This window comes from Rattus norvegicus, chromosome 3, assembly GCF_036323735.1.
Source record: "Rattus norvegicus strain BN/NHsdMcwi chromosome 3, GRCr8, whole genome shotgun sequence".
NCBI lineage: Eukaryota > Metazoa > Chordata > Mammalia > Rodentia > Muridae > Rattus > Rattus norvegicus.
Genome location: NC_086021.1, coordinates 39,717,425 through 39,735,508, shown reverse-complemented (window position 1 = coordinate 39,735,508; position 18,084 = coordinate 39,717,425). Strand labels below are relative to the sequence as shown.

General features: G+C 48.4%; 1 protein-coding gene across 7 annotated transcripts in view; it reads left to right on the top strand.

Annotated features, from left to right (window-relative positions):
* Positions 1 to 2,615: 2,615 nt before the first annotated feature.
* Ttll11 (tubulin tyrosine ligase like11) overlaps positions 2,616 to 18,084 on the top strand; it is a 225,180-nt gene continuing 209,711 nt past the window's right edge. For 5 of the 7 annotated variants that reach the window (XM_063284853.1, XM_017592137.3, XM_001071863.8 and 2 more), the window contains exon 1: positions 2,616 to 3,704. In XM_063284853.1, the coding sequence (XP_063140923.1) occupies positions 3,000 to 3,704 (705 nt within the window). In that variant the 5' untranslated portion in view covers positions 2,616 to 2,999. The remainder of the gene's footprint in view (positions 3,705 to 18,084) is intronic. The other 2 variants (XM_063284855.1, XM_039106239.2) reach the window with 2 other exon arrangements.

Here is an 18,084-nt window from a genome sequence, read left to right as displayed (position 1 = left end):
GGTTTTTAAACACAGTAATTATACTGCTTTTGCCGGTTCCCTTGACGTTACACCACTGGCATTTTTCTCTGGGGCTAAAGCTGTCACAGACAGCGTTTGCCAAATTAACTTAGCTGCTTCCTCAGTGTGGAATATCTGAACCATGTAGAATTTCATTCATTCATTCACTCATTCATTCATTCATTCACTCACTCACTCATTCATTTATTCATGCAATAGTTACTAAGTGCATCCTCTCTACCAAGCACTGGGCTAGGCACCAGGTCACTGCGGCCCTCATTTCTGGCTCTAAGACTGGCAAGAAGGACATGAGGACAGACAAGCAAAGCTCCCACTTTGGAGCTGTGAGGCAGTCCCTCACCCTGACCTGCTCTTTGCTCTCAGCAGTCACAGTGGATGCTGCTCTTGGAGGAACTTCCTACAGGGCTGCAGTGTCTATTTTCCTAATCCGGGGTTTTTCCAGAGAAGTGAGAGGTATTTCCTGTGCTGTCAAAAGTCGGACAATGGAGCTCAAATGGGCTCTTTGTGCCCTGTTCTTTCTTCTCCCAGGCTTGGGTTTCGTCTGGTCCAGTCAGCTTTCTCCCTCCCAAAGGTTGATGCTGTCTCCTTGCATGCATGGCAGTGCATCTCTTATCTTTTCTCTCAGTGAGCTCCTGCACTTCCCCTGGAGCATCTGAAGCAGGGGTGGGGGTGTCCTCAGCTGATGGACAGAGCCTCTGATACTGTGTCTCAGTGGACAGAGCCTCTGACACTGTGTCTCAGTGGACAGAGCCTGCGCTTGCTTCTTTCTTCACTGGGTCTAGCCATGGTGGAGGCCATGCCCACGCTGTCTAACTTTGCTTGCCCCATTCTCAAGATTCAGCTTATAGTCTATGCCTGATGTAGAGCCTGGCTTTTAATTCTCAGAAGACTCATTTGGCCTCGTGCTTCGTCTTGATTTTCTCTCTTCCATAATTACTCACAGGGTGAGGTCTGCTTCCGATTGACAGCCAGAGCCATCTCCTCAGACTGAAAGCTGAAGAAGTGGGCAGAGTTGGAAGGACATGCAGAAAGCCCCCAGAGGCAGAAGAGCTCATGAATGCACAACTTAGCAGCTATCTCTATGTGGGGTGCTCTTTCCAGATTTGATAAGTTGTAAAATAATTTGTTACTGCATTCACAGTGCTCTCTGTAGATCACTCTTTCTGGTCTTTTCTAGAGAGAAATCAGTTCATATTTGTCCTTTGCCTAGACTGATGGAGGAGGCTGGGGTGATTTCTCTGTGAAATAACAGTCAGGATGTGGTAGAGAGTTATCGTGTACACTATCAGTACAGACTGTAGCTACTTCTGCCCGGGGGTCCTGAGAGACGCTGCTCAAAAAGACAGCTACCAAGATGACTCTGAGTTTCCTAGGCAGACACTAAGGAAGGATACATCCAGGCAGAGGGGGACAGTATGTACAAAGTCACAGAAGCAAAGAGAGGATGTGATTCCAGAAGTGAGGATAGAAAGAAACAACTAATGCTCTAAATTCATCCAGAGAGGTTGGGCAATAAGGGACGTCTTTAAACTTGGAGGGAGCAGTCCCAGCTGTGGTGTGGACAGACAGAAGTGTAGTAGAGACGTATGATACCCATGAGGCGGCTGCTGCAACAGCTCAGAGAAAAGGCAGAGGCTGACATGACAGAGAGATAACAGGGAAGGCAAGGGAAATGATATTTCAATGTAAAAGTCGCAAGACTTTAGGGATGGACTGGCTTTAAGAGAGGAGAGAGGTGGGGTATGTTGTCTTGACAATATTCAAGCATTCATGAATGAGGGTGGTGTCAATTGAAACCAGAAACACCAGGGGGAACAGGATTTGGGGTGTCCTACCGTTCATCTCCAGAACTTTCAATATTGGAAGCATATCCATGAACCAACTCCCGAGAGAGAGTGAATGGTTGTGCAGAGAAGACCTCTTTTAGGTACCATGGACAGCTCCAAAAGCCTCGGGCAAGACTCTGGTTCTTGACTTTGGTAGCCTTAAAATCAACAGGGCATTTTTAATATCCCCCCGCCCCCCAACCAGTTACACTCATAGGCTCAACCCGAGTCTGAGCTCCAATTTCTGGAAGAGGGGGTTCAAGATGCTACTTTGTAAACAAGCACCTCAGACCCTTCGTATAGGTACTTGAAGAAAATCTTCCAGGCCTCCTACAGAGGAGGCCTGGTGCCCTTGAAGTTATGGGTGGGCTTCAAGGCAGCTTATTCACACACTGAAATTCCTATCCAAAGAAACAAGACTTTTGGAGGAATGGAGAAGGGGCCATTTTCCTCCAGGACCCTTAAAATTAATATGCTTTCACTATTGGAAGTTCTTGAGATGAACGGGAGAGATGGTTGCATCACGATATGAACGTACTGAGTGCTACTGAACTGTGAATTACAAATTAGACTAAATGAGGATGGAGAGACGGCTCAGTGTTAAAGAGTGCTGGCTTGTTCATTTCCTGGCACCACACTGCAGGTCCCATCGGGGAATCCGATGTTCTCTTCTGGCCTCCTCCGGCATCAGGCGCATACATGGTACACATACATATATGTAGGCAAAAATATACATACACATAAAGTAATAAAAAGAGTTGATTAATGCATCTAGCTATACGGTTTTTATTATAATAAAAAGTGTTGTCCTCTACACTTTTTAGGAATCTGAAGGGCTTCTTCATTCCGCGGGAGATACCTGAAACCTGACAAAGGTGGTCTTCTGCCTCAGTCTGAGAAAGAGTCAATAAATGTAGTAGGTCTGGAGTTACCCCAGTGTATGTGGGACTGGGGAAACTGAGTCTCATGTTCGAGAAAGATGTCGCTCTTTCCAAGTCCTTCTCTTTCCAAGCTCGGGAGCCGGACAGGAACGCAACAACTCCTTTCACCCTCAACCTCACTATCAGCCATTCCTGGCCAGGCCTTGAAAGCTCAGAGCTTTGAGGCTTCTGAGGGCGCCAGGGCCTCAGCGGCTCTCTTCCCTCTTTCAAGATGGCCGCCGCCACCTCTGTGACAGGCCTGGTCACGTGGGCGCGCTCGCTTGTGAGGTCGCCGGGCCCCGGCAGGCGATTGTCCCTTGCCGGGCCCCGTCCCGAGGCGGCGACTATCCCTGTCAACCGGAGCCTGAGAGATCATGGCAACGGGCTCGGGCGGGGAGCGCGTGGCGGCGGCGGCGGCGGTAGCGGCGGCGGCAGTTTGGTCGCGGGCCGGGACGGCGGAGCGGCGGCGGAGGCGGCGGTGGCTGTGGCGCCGGCACCGGCCCTGAGCGTCATGTGGCGCAGCAGCCTCGAGCAGGAGTCAGCGGCCGGGTGGGAGACGGACGAGACGGCGGCGGCCGATTCGCTAGAGGCGGAGGAGGGAGAGCAGCTGGGTGTAGACGCTGGCGCGGCCGGGGAGCCCGAGCGCCCGGAGCGGGAGGAGCAGCCCAAGGCCGTGGGCCCGACCCTGACCCCGACGCGACGCCGCGCGACCGAGGAAGGAGATGTCCGCGTCGTCCGCCGGCTGCCGCCCGCGCTGCCCCAGGACTCGCCGAGGCCGGTGGCACGGGCCCTGAGCCATCTCGTGCAGGCCCGGGGCCGGAACCGGGGCTATCGGCGGAACGCGGACTCAGTGCGGCCGGTCACCGTGGACAGCTCCAAGGCTCGCACTTCCCTGGACGCGCTGAAGATCAGCCTTCGCCAGCTCAGGTGGAAGGAGGTGAGGCCCGCAGGCTCCGGCGCGGGGGGGGGGGGGGCACAGGGGGGTCGTCCCGAGGCCTGGCCCCCGGAGCCACTTCCCAGGTCAGGTCAGCTCGTCCCTGCCCTGCCCCCCTACAGCTGCAACCCTATGTCTGCAACCCTGGCCTCTTCGAACTCCTGGTTTATATGTCTGTCTTCTCCATTGGCCCCGGGGCCAGGAGCCACCTTCCACTCTCGTATTTAATGTTTATTTAAAGTTTACTAAACTTTAGTGCTTAGAGTGCCACTCTTGGGCCAGGTTTACTCGACATCGCCTCACTACGCTCTTCGACTTAGCTGTGAGACCTTGAGCAAGCTGCTTTTCTTTGGCCCCGTTAACCTTGGTAAAACGAAGCCAGTTCGTTCCTATTAGGGGCCTAGTGCCTAGTGATTGCACAAGATTTCAGCAAGTGACAACTTAACTTTCATCACCTTCCTTTCTTGCCACCACCACCACCACCACCACCACCACCACTGACACTGATTCAGGGGATGTAGCAAGTGACAGTAAGTGGGGGTGAACGCATGACTGAGGAGATGAATCAGTCACCCTTGAATTCAGTTCAGTCCTTTAAGGGGGCGGGCAGGGCAAAGCACCAACGAATCCAAGAGGTTTCTATTTTCATTGACCGAGTAGATGAAGCCAGCTGACTTTATTTACAGCATAGAAGCCATTTGGTGCGCTAAAGACTCCATGCGCAGACAGCATGAGGGCTCAGGTTCCAAGCCTTGTGCTGAGGCTGTGGTAGAAGTGGTTTAATGAAGTCGGAGACTGTGGAGAGATGACCGCAGGAAGGTCCTCCATCATCAGTATGTTGATGTCCCAGTGGAAGAGTTTGGTTTGGAGGGGAACAAGAGTGAAGTGTGGAGGGGTCTACCAATCCCAGGTGTCAGAGCCCCCTCGGCCTTAGGTGGAGGACTGGGGAGCCTCGGTTCTACTGTGTCTAAACTGTAGATAAAGTCCCATGTCCAGCCCAAAGATAGGCGGGCCAGGAAGGTAAACTCGGACTCGTCAGTGCTGCTGACCTAGTGAAGAGAGTCCAGGGATAAACTGCCTAAGAACTAAGGTGGCCAGTGAGCGCCTGTGCTTAGCTCAGCGCTGAGAAGAGACAGGGAGCAGACTTGGTTTTGCTCAGCCAACCCAGCTCAGGTTCAGTCCCTTATTTTGTAACTTTCCACTCTGTTGATACCGAGTTCTGTGCTGGGTCTAGGGAGTCACACTTCAAGTCCCCTTGTCTTCAAGCGTCCCTAGTTCAGTAGGGAATGAAATGCAGTAAGTAGTCCCGATGTCTGCAGGATCATTGCTGCTGCTGCTGCTGCTGCCTTAAATGCTCCTCTCCCAGCTAGCTATGTGCATGGCTTTCTCTGTCACCTCTTGAGACGGCTGATCAGATAGCACATCCTGAGAGAGGTCTCCCAGGTGATGCTCCCAGCATCTCCAGCCCTCGCTGTTTGCTTCATAGCATGAACCTCTCTACCTGACATTGTGTTGTATTTGTTTATGGTCTGTTTTGTTCACCAGAATGTAAGCTCTTCAAGGGCAGGCATTTTGTTTTGTTACTGCTGTACTCGAAGTTGTCTGGCATATGGAAGTTGCTCAATAAATATCTGTTGAATGCATGAACACATCATGTGATGAGTGTCTCTATGTGCTGTGTGAGGCAGAGGAGGCCAACTTCAGTATACCTCCCTGGGGGAAGTGAAGCCCAAATGAGTCTTGAGTGTTGGCCAAAGTTATTAGTGATGTGGACTTTGGGTCTCTGGTAGAGGGAGTGGTACGGGAGAGCAGAGGGCATACAGTGCTTTGTAGCAGCACTGGCTGGCTGGATCATAGAGAGGGGTCAAGCATGGTTAGAGGAGGGAGCCAGGGTCAGATCATGTCACAGGACTTGGGCCCATTCTTGAAGGGAAACCTTTCAGGCCATTGCAGAAGTCCAAGGATCTTCAGTCTATTAGCTATACTACTGTGGACAAGTGAGGGACTTCTTCAGACCTGTTTGCTCAGCTGAATAACGAGGGTAGGTTTAGCAAATCCAGGCTCCCAGCATACCACTGTAACCACAAATTGACAATGTTAAACCCTTACATCAGTGAGCCCAGCAGAATACGTAGTTTCTAGGACCCTGCCTTGACCGCCCCTCCCATCCCAGGCCTGCCTTCTATCACTTGTAAAATGTGTTGACATGTAGGTAAAGATGCTCATTCTAGTGTCTTTGACTCCCAACAAAAAGCCTTCACTGTGACTTATGCCACCCTTCCTAAAGGTGGGGTCATATGACTTGTGTGGCTGGTGTCCCTGTCAGAGATACCCAGCAAATGAACAGTGGGACATTTGTAGAACAACACATATGTCATCAGATGCACCAGGGCATAGGATTTGGAAGCACCAGCCTCCAGAAACCTTCCAGTCCTTCTGACTTTATCCTTGATCGCTGTACTCTTAGCTTCTAAGACAAAGCAAATGCATGAGAAGTAATATAGATGAACTTGGAACTAACAAAGCACAAATACACAACTTCCGTAGGCTGTCTCTCATCCCTTTTGGGAGTGGTGTTTGACAAGATCCTTTCTAACTTGGGGCCGGTCGATGGGCGTGGCTCATGTCAGGGGTCCTTGAATGTTTAGCTGTGCTGCTCAAGATTGTGGGATATCCTGTTGGCTGGTTTTGGTGGAGGTGAGTGGGTAGCCCAGAAAAGAATGAGGTCATAGCCAGGAGTGGTGGCACATGCCTCTGATCCCAGGACTCAGGAGGCCAGGGCAGGAGGATTACAAGCTCAAGGCTGGGCTGGGCTACATAGCAAGACCTTGTTTCAAAAAAAACAAAACAAAACAAAACAAAACATAAATGTAGGAAGGTCATGACTACCAATCAATCCAAATGCCCCTGCTCTCTGCAGGTGTATAGGGAGAACCTTCCCACCATGGTCCACTTCCCAGGGGGCTGTGAGCTAGTGAGCCCTTGAATCCAGAAATGTGCCCAGCTACTGGGCGTACACATTCCCTTCTCTTCTCGGTTTCTTTTTAGTTCCACGTGTATCTAAAACCCACAGTGATGACTGAAATAACGAACCCTTCTGCAGCTCCTACTCAATACCAGACAAGTATTTAGAACTAACCACCCCACTACAGGAAGTGCATTATTGTATCCATTTTATAAATGGGGGAGCTGAAGTCCACGAAGGCTAACTTACGCCGGATCATAGAGTAACTTAGAGACAGAGATAGCATTTGCAATAGACACCCACCCCACCTGAGTCCAGGCTTCAGTTCCCAGCTCGCCTGCAAACTGCGGCGGTGGGTGTGAAGAAAAGAGGCTCCTGGTTGCGCAAGAGCTCCTGTTGAAGAGGCACAGAGCTGCAAACAGATGGCCACGGTCCCGCCTGGGGTCTGAGTGGGCAAAAGAAACCCCACACAGTGGGGACAAGGCAGGGAGTGGGGAGCAGGTCCCAGATACAAGAGTGATATGCTGGTGGCTCAGGGAGCACGTGGAGGGCAGAAAGATGCAGAAAGAACCAGCCCAGAGAGCCAGCTAAGACCATGCCAAGAAGTTTGTATCCCTGTCTGCCCTGCCTGGCAGCTTGTGGCTGTATGTCGACCCAGCTTCCTTTGCCCACATCTCTCATGTTAAGTCTGATGGTTAAGCCTTCAGCCTCTCAGTTCTGGACACCTGTGTCCACAGAGGTTTTCAATTTGTTTCTGTAAGAGCAAATTCACAGACGGTAGGCAGCTCTGTAAACTTGTAGATGTGAACATTTTCCAGGCTAGCAAAGGAAAGTCACATGTCCGAAAATCACCACTGACGAAGTCGATGGTTCCTGCTCACATTTGGAGACCCTAGAGAATTCTCTTCCCATCTCCTACATGTTTTTGTTTGTTTGCCGCCTTCATTAAAGGAGACCTTGGAGAAAAGACGCAAGACAGAGAATAGATGGTGAGTGTGTGAGCCACCTTCCTTGGAGACAGCAGTTGTGTATGGGTGCCACTATTCCATGGACATGACATAGCATGAATGCAGCCTCAGGGAGATTAGATGGGAGCACATTTGTTGGCAATGGTTTGCATAGTCCTCACCCTTGGAGCTTTTACAGTGGGAACTCTCTTTCAGACACTCCAGTGTGTCTTTGAAAGGTCCCTGACTATCTTCAGCATATGCACACGACTGTCTTAACACATGTAACATGTGAAATACTTTTTATTAGGTGTATGTGCTAGGTATGGTACCAAGTATTTAGTGGTACTCATTAAGAGTGGATTGAGGCCAGAACATGGTGGCACATGACTTTAATCCCAGTCCTTGGGAGGCAGAGGTAGGCAGATCTCTGAGTTTAAGGTCAGCCTGGTCTACAGAGTGAATTCCAAGACAGCACCAAAAGTAAACAAGCAAACGCATAGTGGATTGAGGAGCTGGAGAGATGGCTCAGTAATTTAGAGCAGTGACTGTTGTTCCAGAGGACCCAGGTTCAATTCCCAACATCCTTATGGAGACTCACAACTGTAACTCAAGTCCCAGTAGATCCAATGTTCTCTTCTGGCCCCTGTCAGCATTGTTTGAGCACTGTGCACAGACATACATGCAGACAAAACACCCATGCACATAAAAATGAATAAATAAATGAATGAACGAGTGGATTGAAGGGCTGGCATAATGGCCCAGTGGGTAGAAGAGTTTGCCTCCAAGCTTGATGACCTGGAGTGTGATTTCTGGGACCCACGTGGTGGAAGATGAGAACTGACTACTGATCCTTGTAAGCTATTCTCTGCCTTCCACACAAGCATGCTTCTTTCTACATGCTTCACACACACACACACACACACACACACACACACACACACACACACATGTGCGCGCACGCACACACACTGAATGAACGGGGTTTGTAGAGTTAGCTCAGCAGTTAAAGAGAACTGACTGGTTTTCCAGAGGACCTGGGTTTGATTCCCAGCATCCACATGGTGGCTCACAACTGCAATGCCAGTTCCAGGGAGTCCTGATGCCCTCTTCTGACTTCCCCGGGCACCAGGCACTCTTGTGGGGCAGGCACTCTTGTTTACTGCAGTAAAACATTTAAGAAAACCAAGTGGTTGGGACACTTCCTGTTCTTTATCTCTTTCTCACACTAACCGCAGGCAGATGCTATCTCTCATCATCAGGAAAGATGAAGATGAAAAAATTGAGATTTGAGAGAGATTGGAACAGGGCTAGCCCAATGCCACATAGGTGACAAGTGGCAGAGCCATCCAGGACTAGAGTCTGTCAGCAGCGTACAATCCTAAACAATTGTTTTTGCTATTCCGTTGCTAAAAAGCAAGGAACCAGGCCATCACCCCCACCATTATTACTCCCGGGTAAAGGCTGGAGAAATGAAGCAGGCCCAGAATCTAAGCAAGAGAATCAGGCTTACCACAGACAGAAGTGTTCCAATACCCCCTTTGCGGGTGTTTTATAATTCTCCACTTTCTATCCCTCCTTTTCCCTATCCAACCTGCAACTCTCAAATGACAACAGAGTCACTCGGAACCAGGAGAGCCATATTACGAGCAGCACTTAAAAGAAAGCATGCTTAGACACACCCCGTCTGGCAGATGAACACTCAACACCCACTCCTTCCAAGACCTGCCTCGCCAAGGCACAGAGGCCATCCCCGGGCTCTCCGGTGGCTCCTCTGTGGAATGTTATAATGCTAGCGATTTGCATCTCTCTCTGGAGTCCTTCTGGGAAAAGGCAGAGTACAAAATGAAAACCAGGGTGCTTTCGCGCTCCCTCCCTTTCCAGTTTCAACGATAGTACAATTTATGTCATATTTTTGAAAAGAGCATTATACTTGAGAATAGTTTATGCCCCACTCCATCAAATGTTCTCCTTCAGCAGACATGTTATTTTAACGTCTACTCCACCAGAATTTCCCCTTTGCTAGTTAAACTTGTCATCACAGAGAAATCACAATTCACCGCGGCTGGTCTTTGAACAATAGATGTAATAGCTTCGACATCCAGATTAACTTCTTAAAGAGCCCCTTCAAGACAGTAAATTCCAGGGTTCATGCTCAGGGCCTGTAACTACTGCACATTAAGTTTTTCTTTAGCAGGTGTGGTATTTCCTGAGGCTGCTTTTAAAGGTGCAGAATACGTGCTGTGTGTACCGTACCTTCGTTTTTGCCGGCAGTTCTGGATCCTGGTTTTCTGTCAGCTCACGTTGAATGGAAAAATCTACCCTTGCCATTTTTTTCCCCCTTGAAATCTATTTCTGAAGAAGAGCATTATTGTAAAACTAATTGGTCTCTTTCAACTGTCTGCTTCGAGGAGGAGGACCAGGTGGCTGAGGGTTAAAATCCTTGCCATTAGCTGCTTAGAGTGTGGACTCTGTACGGACCCCCTGAGTGTCTGCTCCTTCAGCTGTGATGACACTTGCCCCGTCAAGTGTGTCTGTGAGAGGCACAGAGGAAGGCGCGGACATCACCGCGGCCCAGTGCTGGGCACACTGCTGGTTTTCGATTGGAGTTCCCTTCCTTCTACGGGGCAGTGAAGTCTGTATGTGTGCTCCGTCTTTGATCCACTTCATTAACTAGAAGGGAAAAGAAATGTCAGCCTGCTGATTAAGCTTTTTCCAAGCACATAGGACCATTCTTCGTGTCACAGGTATTTGTGACCCACATGTACCTGCTCTATTTGGGCTCTAGTGGTATGACAGATGGCAGACCTGGGGTGGCGGTACAGCACTGGGGATGGAGCCCAGGGTTGTGAGTGAGTGAGTGTGTGTGTGTGTGTGTGTGTGTGTGTGTGCATGCGCACGCGTATTCGTGCATGTGATGGATTTGACAGTTCCCTCTGTCACATGGCTTTGCATCCCAGACAAGCTGCTTCTCCTCTCTGAAGAGGTTCCTCATCGCTAAAACTGAGCATAGCTGTGAAGATTGTCATACAGTCCCAAGCACTTGGTACTTTGAACACATGAGGATGGGCTTAGCTTCTCTAATGCATTTCTGACATCTCAATTACATTTTATAACAAACGTCAATGACGTGAACAGGTGCATACGCTTGCTGTTTCTATATTTTGGGCCTCCCCCTCCTCCTTGTGACTGCTCCCAGAGTGCCCCACCCAAAGGCCATTTTTAGGGCTGGAGAGAACATGGCTGTGTTTCTGCCCCGTAGGGTTAAAAGAGCATCTCTGTACCTTGTGTTCTCAGCTGCTTGGACATGTGTGCTTCCCTGGGCTTGTGAGCTGCCACAGTTTAGGAGTTGAGGAGTGAATCCCAGCAGGCATTTCCACCCTCCCCTACCCCCACCCCTGCTTCTGACATCTGAACACACCCCATCATCCTTGAGGAAGCTGGGGAATACGGGTGTTTGTCCCCCATGCTGTACCATCTGTCCTGGGGAAAGCCAGTTCATCATTTCCAACAGGAAAGTAATGAAGACAGTAACTTTTATAAATATTCCATGAGCACTTGAGAAAAACGTGTGTCCTTTAGTTATTGAATGCAATATTTCATACATGGCATTCAATTCATTGTGAACTGCATTATATAGTTTACGGCTTTAGTTTCGAGTCTGACGTATTCGTTTATTGGAGTTATGCTAATATTATTCCCAGCAACTGTGGGTTTCCTATCTTTTGTTATTTTTTTTCCCCATTTTCTTGCTGCACTAGACAGGGAGTTACACATTCTATTTTTATTCTTATAAAACTTCATGCTAGAAAATTTGACATGCATGTAATTTTATCTAGTTTAAAGCTAGGGTCACAATGCTCTTTTTAATGTTTAAAAAGATTTAGTTTTCTTATTTCCAAAGTTTTATTTATTTATTGGTTTGAATTTAAATACAGTTGTATCTCTTACATCCTTTCCTTTCCTGCCTCTAACCCCTCCCGTGATCTCTCCCTCCAACCTCTCCCATGGCCCTCCTTCCAACTCCTCCTATTTCCCTCTCCTCAAATAGATGACCTCTTTTTCTTTATTAATTTACACACACACACACACACACACACACACACACACTCATGCACACACGGGAGTATAAATACACAAATATAGCCTACTGAGTCATTTTTGTTGCTTGTGCAATTTCAGGGCTTAGAGGATTCCAGGGCTGACCACGCTGTATTGGTTAACCAGTTGGGACTCTTCCCTGGGAGAGGCTAATTCTCCCCCTCTCAGCAGTCAGTAGTTACCTGTAATTCTTTGTCTAGGGCTGGGCCCCTGTGAGATTCCCCTCTTCTGTGTTAGTATTGATGCTGTCACTGTTTAGGTCATACGGTTGTGATATCATGTATACAGCTCCCCTGTCATTTCTAGGAGGCAGAGCATCAGAGCATGTGCACAGCCACAGACATAAAAACAAACAAAGTTTTACAGCAGACTTCCGGGTCCTCTATCTCCTACAATCTTTCTACCCCCCACACCCCCCTGCTGTATTCCCTGAGCCTCAGGTATAGAAGTTGTGGTGTAGGTATATCCACTGAGGCCGCGTTCCCCATGGTCTGTTGACCTTTGTGGTCTTCTGTAATGGTCTCCCTTTTCTGTAAAGAGAAGCTTCTATGATGAGGGGTGCCATTTATCTATGGGTGTAGGGTAGGTTTTAGAACACTTTAAGAATCATGCAGGTCTAATAAAGTGGTGGTAATCAGCTCTCTTCTGAACCTATCACCTCACCAGCCCCGGGCAGTTGGCTAGGTTACTGTTCCTGCTTTTAATTATGTGTCTGTATTTGTGTGTGGGTTTCTGCCCACTGCAGCTAGAAAGGGTGACGGGTCACCTGGAGTTGGAGTGAGAGGCATTTGTTAGATGTCTGATGTGGGTATTGGAAGCAGAGCTCTGGTAGGTACTCTGTTACATCAGTTCCTGCTTTTAATTGCTAAGCCATCTCTCCAGCTCCTTTATTTATCATTGTTATTGTTACTGTTGTTGTCGTTCTTATTTTGAGACAAGGTTTCTTTGTGTAGCTTTGACTGTCCATCTCTCTGTGTAGCCCTGGCTGTTCTGGAACACACTGTGTAGACCAGGCTGCCTTGAACTCCAGAGATTCTCACCTGCCCTTGCCTCCCAGGTAATAAAAAGTGTGTGCCACCACTCTCTGACCGTTTGCTTGCATGTATGCCCGTGGCTGTGCACACGCTATGACGCACGTGTGGAGGTCAGAGGACAACTAACAGGAGCCTGTTCTCTCCTACCACATGGGTCCTAGGGCTCGAGCTCATGGCATTAAGTTTGGCAACAAGCACCACTAACCACTGAGCCTTCTTGCTTGTCCCATTACCCTCTCAGCAACTAGTGACTTTAGGGGGAGTCTTCACTCAGGCCATATTTGTACATGCCTTTGTAGCCGATGTTTTGTTATTTTATCCTTTCTACAACTTCAAAAGTTGGATATTATTTTATTGAGCCTTGGTGTCTTTTGAATTTACCCACAGTTACCATTTTCTTTAATTATTTTATTTTGATTTTTTTAAAGATTTATTTATTTATTATATATGAGTACACTGAGGCTGTCTTCAGACACACCAGAAGAGGGCATCAGATCTCATTACAGATGGTTGTGAGCCACCATGTGGTTGCTGAGAATTGAACTCAGGACCTCTGGAAGAGCAGTCAGTGCTCTTAAGCGCTGAGCCGTCTCTCCAGTCCCTACTTTGATTAATTTAATGAGGTGTTATTAGTAATAAATTCTATCAGGTTTTATTGTACCAAAAATTACCTTTATTTTCCCTAATCCTTGGGGGATAGTGTTGCGGTGCATACAATTCACACGGCTCTGTCTTGTTGGTCACATGATCCTGTTCCTTGGAAGATGTGCCTTTTCTCACGCTTTTGCTGTTGAGATGAGTCAGCAGTCTTTTTCCTTTTGCTGGCTGGGTGAGCTTTTCCTTTGGGTACTTTAAAAGTCTCTGTTTGTTCCAGGTGTCTCCCGAGTCGCTGAAGCCCCCCTCCAGGAAAGGGGGTTTCCTTTTTGTTCTGCTGAGGATTTGGGGAGGATCCCATTTTCTGAGGGTCGCCATCCTATCAATTCTAGAAAGTTCTTGCCCATTTCTCTTGCAATATTCTCTCTCATCCAGTCTCCCTTTTCTCTTTTGGACTTGGAACTGAGGTCTCAAGTCTTGTTGGATGTGTATCTGTGCTTAGGATTTAAATCTCTGGCTGTTCTTTGCGGTGTGATTCAAAAATGAGAATTTTCATTTTGTGTGGCCCTGTAGAGGCTTCTGTGAACCACAACATTTAATACTAATTGTGTGTGTATGCATATATGTGCATTTGACTGTGTTTGTCTTTGTTGTACTTTTTAAACTCTAGACACAGTATGAATCTTGTCTCTAGCCTCTTCTGCAGGAAATGCTATGGTAGGCATCCTGAGGGAAACTTTTCACTCTTACTTCTCCTTGCTTTCACCAAAGCCATGACAAAACAGGGTTTCCTCTAGTTCACCCATTAAAGTCAGCATTTCAGGGGTCCTGGCTTGTATGGGAGTGTCTGTTCTGGTTCTTACCATGCCGATAGGCATTCAGAAGCCAGAGTACATGGCCAGGCCATTGCCTAAGTGTACAGGAACAAGACTCAGTTGACTGTTGGCCGTGGAGAATGGATTACAGGGAAGACTCCAGGCAGAGAAGTGGGCTAGGATGCTATTGTGGGCTGTCAGGGTTAAGACACTGGCATGGGATGGTGACTGGTGAGAAGAGTATGGACTGAGACTGTTTCCCTGGACTGCTAGCCATTCAGTGGAGCGGAGTTTGTCCTACGCATCTGCAGGTGCCTGGGGCAGAGGTGTTGGAGGCGATGGCAGGCTTGAACCCTCGTGTATCTGGTGCAGCTTCAAGGACTACCTTCAGAATGATGCTTTTTCTCTAAAGGCAGATGACGTAGAGAGATCTAGGCAGCATGCTCATGCCTGTCTCTGTCATGGCCAAGCTCCGGCCAGAAATAAAGAGCCGGCTGTTTGAGAGTTCTGACGGCTTCCCATCCCCCACAGCTGCTGTTCCACGATCACAGTTCTCTTCAGCTTGTGCACTTGTCCTTTTATCAGGGATCCCAGGCTGTCTGAGAGAGCTCACACAGAGCCTTACCGTCTTCCTGAATTTTTATGACATTTCTGAGAGACAACTAAACCTTACGAGTCTCTCGGCACTCTGCAAAGCTGTTCCACTAATGGCTGTTATGGCTCAGAAAACTCCCTACTCCTAAGGTGTTCTGCGTCTGGGGACCAATGGGAGAGGCAAATGGTCCCTGCCATGTGACAGTTTAACAAGCCTCATATGGCCACCGAGGACCGAGGCGCGGAGTCTATGCAATAGTGTTCCGTCAGAGCGAGCAGAACGTGTCTAGAAAGTGAGGGGAAATAAAGAATAGACAGGCAGCTTAAACCCCGTGGCCTGGGAGGCCATTATTATCACTAAGGAAATATGGGTTGAATATCAGCTGTTCCCCAAGGTCTTTAAAGCAGGACCACAGTTGTCTTACAGAAAACTATACTATTTATTGGCCAGTTTGTTAGAGTCATCCACTATTAAAAGGTTGATGTTGGTTATTAATAATACCCTGCTGTATCACAACGGAGCACTTGTTGATTCGAACTTGGAATTCAGAAGTAAACAGAGGATGATTGAGTTGCAATATAAAATCTCAAATGTAACTACTGCGCTGATTCTAGAAGGGATTTCCGATGAATTTCCAGTGTGGCCCCAAGCCACCTCTCACCTGAAAAGCAGATCTGTGTTTAGAAAAACAGGCTGCTGTTAGATCGGCGGGGTCTCCTGCTTGTCAAACTTGTCAAACTTGCCTGTTAGAATAAGATACTTGATTGCCCTCTGCCAGAAAAGCCTCCTTACAAATATCGACTCCCCCAAGTGGAAAACCACCCGTTTGCTTACCAAGATGGAATGTTTCTCGATGTTAGTTTAAAACAACAAAATCATCTTATTATGACAGCACGTCAATACTACATAATAGCTTTGCTCGTAAACCACACGCTGTAGAGTTAAAACACAAAATATTGTAAGCTGACCTTTCTGGCCTGAGCCCAGAGACCCAGCTATTCTGGATGCCGAGGCAGAGGATCAGTTGAGCCTAGAATTTAAGACCAGCCTAGGAAATTTGGGGAGACCCCTCCTCCAAACTAAACCAAGAAAATTCCAAATGTTACCAAAAAGGCTGCACAGAAACTGCATGTCGAGAAGAGACGCACGGACAGTGAGCCCATACTAGGCGCTGAAATGCAGCAGGGGACAGGAGGGCAATGTGTGTTAAAAACATGGAGGCTCCTGGGTGAGTGTGGCGCACGGTCTTTTCCACAGTTTTGGCCTCTTGCCCGCTTCCTGCTGTGCTCTGGATAATGGAACCAGCTCGGGTCTTGATTCCTGGTCTTGATTCCTGGTGCGTTGCTATTTTTAGAGTGTGTTGCTCTTTCCTCTGGCCCACACCTCCTCCATCTTCTGGTGTCAGCTAAAACCTCACTTTCCAAAGGAGACTTACCTGACTGCCTTAGATGCTCTTTCTCAGGGCTTCCCTTCCACAGCATGTGTCCACTTTACTGTTATTGTTTGTTGAATTTTCTCTTTCCCCAGCAGACTTTAAATTCAACTCACTAGTGCAAGGACCGACCGTGTGTGTATCTCACTCACTCCTGTTTCTTATAGGATCCTCATGTTCCACACATGGTGCCTGCGACAGTCTAGAATCTGATAAGTACTGGCAGGAATGATTCTTCCATTCCCCCCTCAAACATTTCCTCAGGCTTGACTTCAGTGCCACAGACCCCCGCTGAGTCCTGGGCAAACAATGCAGTGGTTCCTCCCCTGTAGGGGCTGTCCCTCCCGGAGCCTTGATCTATTGTGAGACTCAGTAGGAAGGGCAGAGGTAAAGGTAAGGGAGGAAGAAGGGGGGAGGCTTCAGCTGGGAGGAAGGAGTCTCTAGCTGAGGCTGGGGTGTGGGAGAGTGGCTATCAGGATAGAGCTGAGGTGGCACCAGGGTGTTGGGACTGGGGAGGAGACTGCTGGCAGCCATCTCCATCTAGAGCACAGGATATGAGAGCAAAGTGACATGAACTGGCCCGAGACACATACCATAGTGCCCAAAAAAAAAAAACCAAAAAACCAGATCCGTAGATTTGCAGATGAGAAAGCCCCTCTGGCTGTGTGTGGAGGTGTATTTAGGGGTGAGATGGTGAATAGAGTGGGTAAATCCTCCTTAGGGACTGAGTGCATGATCTCCTCTGGTCTAACATCTGAAGAGTGGAACACAGCAAGGAAGCACTAAAGTGACATCGGGGGACAGAGCCAGCTGTGGAGACTGGCAGAGCAAGACATGAGACCTCAGTACAGAGCAGGGACAGTGTCACTCAGCACTTTATTGAGCCTCTGTGAAAGTTAGGCATCTGCCCTTGGCTCCATGCCCCACAGTAAATGTCCGAAGCAAGACTGACCAAGAGATCCGTGCCCAGTCTGTTTATATGAGCAAACGGCAGAATATACACCCAGGTCTGCTTGGTGCAGGGCCAAGCACATTCTGTTCTGCCCTGGGCTATGCCGAGGGAGGCCAGGGAGAGAAGTCTCTCTTTTTCCTTTTTAAGATTTATTTATTATATATAAGTACACTGCAGCTGTCTTCAGACACCAGAAGAGGGCATCAGATCCCATTACATATGGTTGTGAGCCACCACGTGGTTTCTGGGAATTGAACTGAGGACCTCTGGAAGAGCAGTCAGTGCTCTAAACTGCTGAGCCACCTCTCCAGTCCAAGAAGTCTCTTTTTTCAGAGATCTCTATCCTTCTTTCTGATGAGCAGGGGCAACCCCAAAGAGGCCTCTCCGGGCCTCCAGCCACTGAGGGTTTTTCCCCCATGTTTGCCTCAGGCTGCAAAGCCCTCTCTCCTGAGTGTCCTTTCAAAGGGAGAGGAGAAGGCCCAGGAGGCAGTTGAGTGCTGTCTGCCCAGCACGATGGGAAGAGATTTGTGCACAGCTCCCATCCTCAGTGCCTGGTGTTTGCCTGCTATTTAATAAAGGCCTCCTTGCAGGGAGGGCCGTTAAGCAACCAATGATGTATTTCATCTTCATTGGGGAAGAAGCTGCTGAATTAAATCAAATTCAGACCATGTGGAAACAAAACAATAAAAATGCTATCTATCCACATGCATGGGCCTTTTCCAGAGATGAGAGGGACCGGAAGCAGCCACCCAGAGTCCATGCTGATAGCAGCGTTGGGGATGGTTTCTTACTGAATACGTGAAGAAATGCTGACACGGATGCAGGGATCTGTGTTTTCTCCAGTCTCTTCACACATATCCACATGGGTGTGTGTGCAGGTGTGAAAGTATGTGTAGGTATGAGTGTTTTGTACATGTTTGTGAGCACATGCATGCAAGTGTATGCACA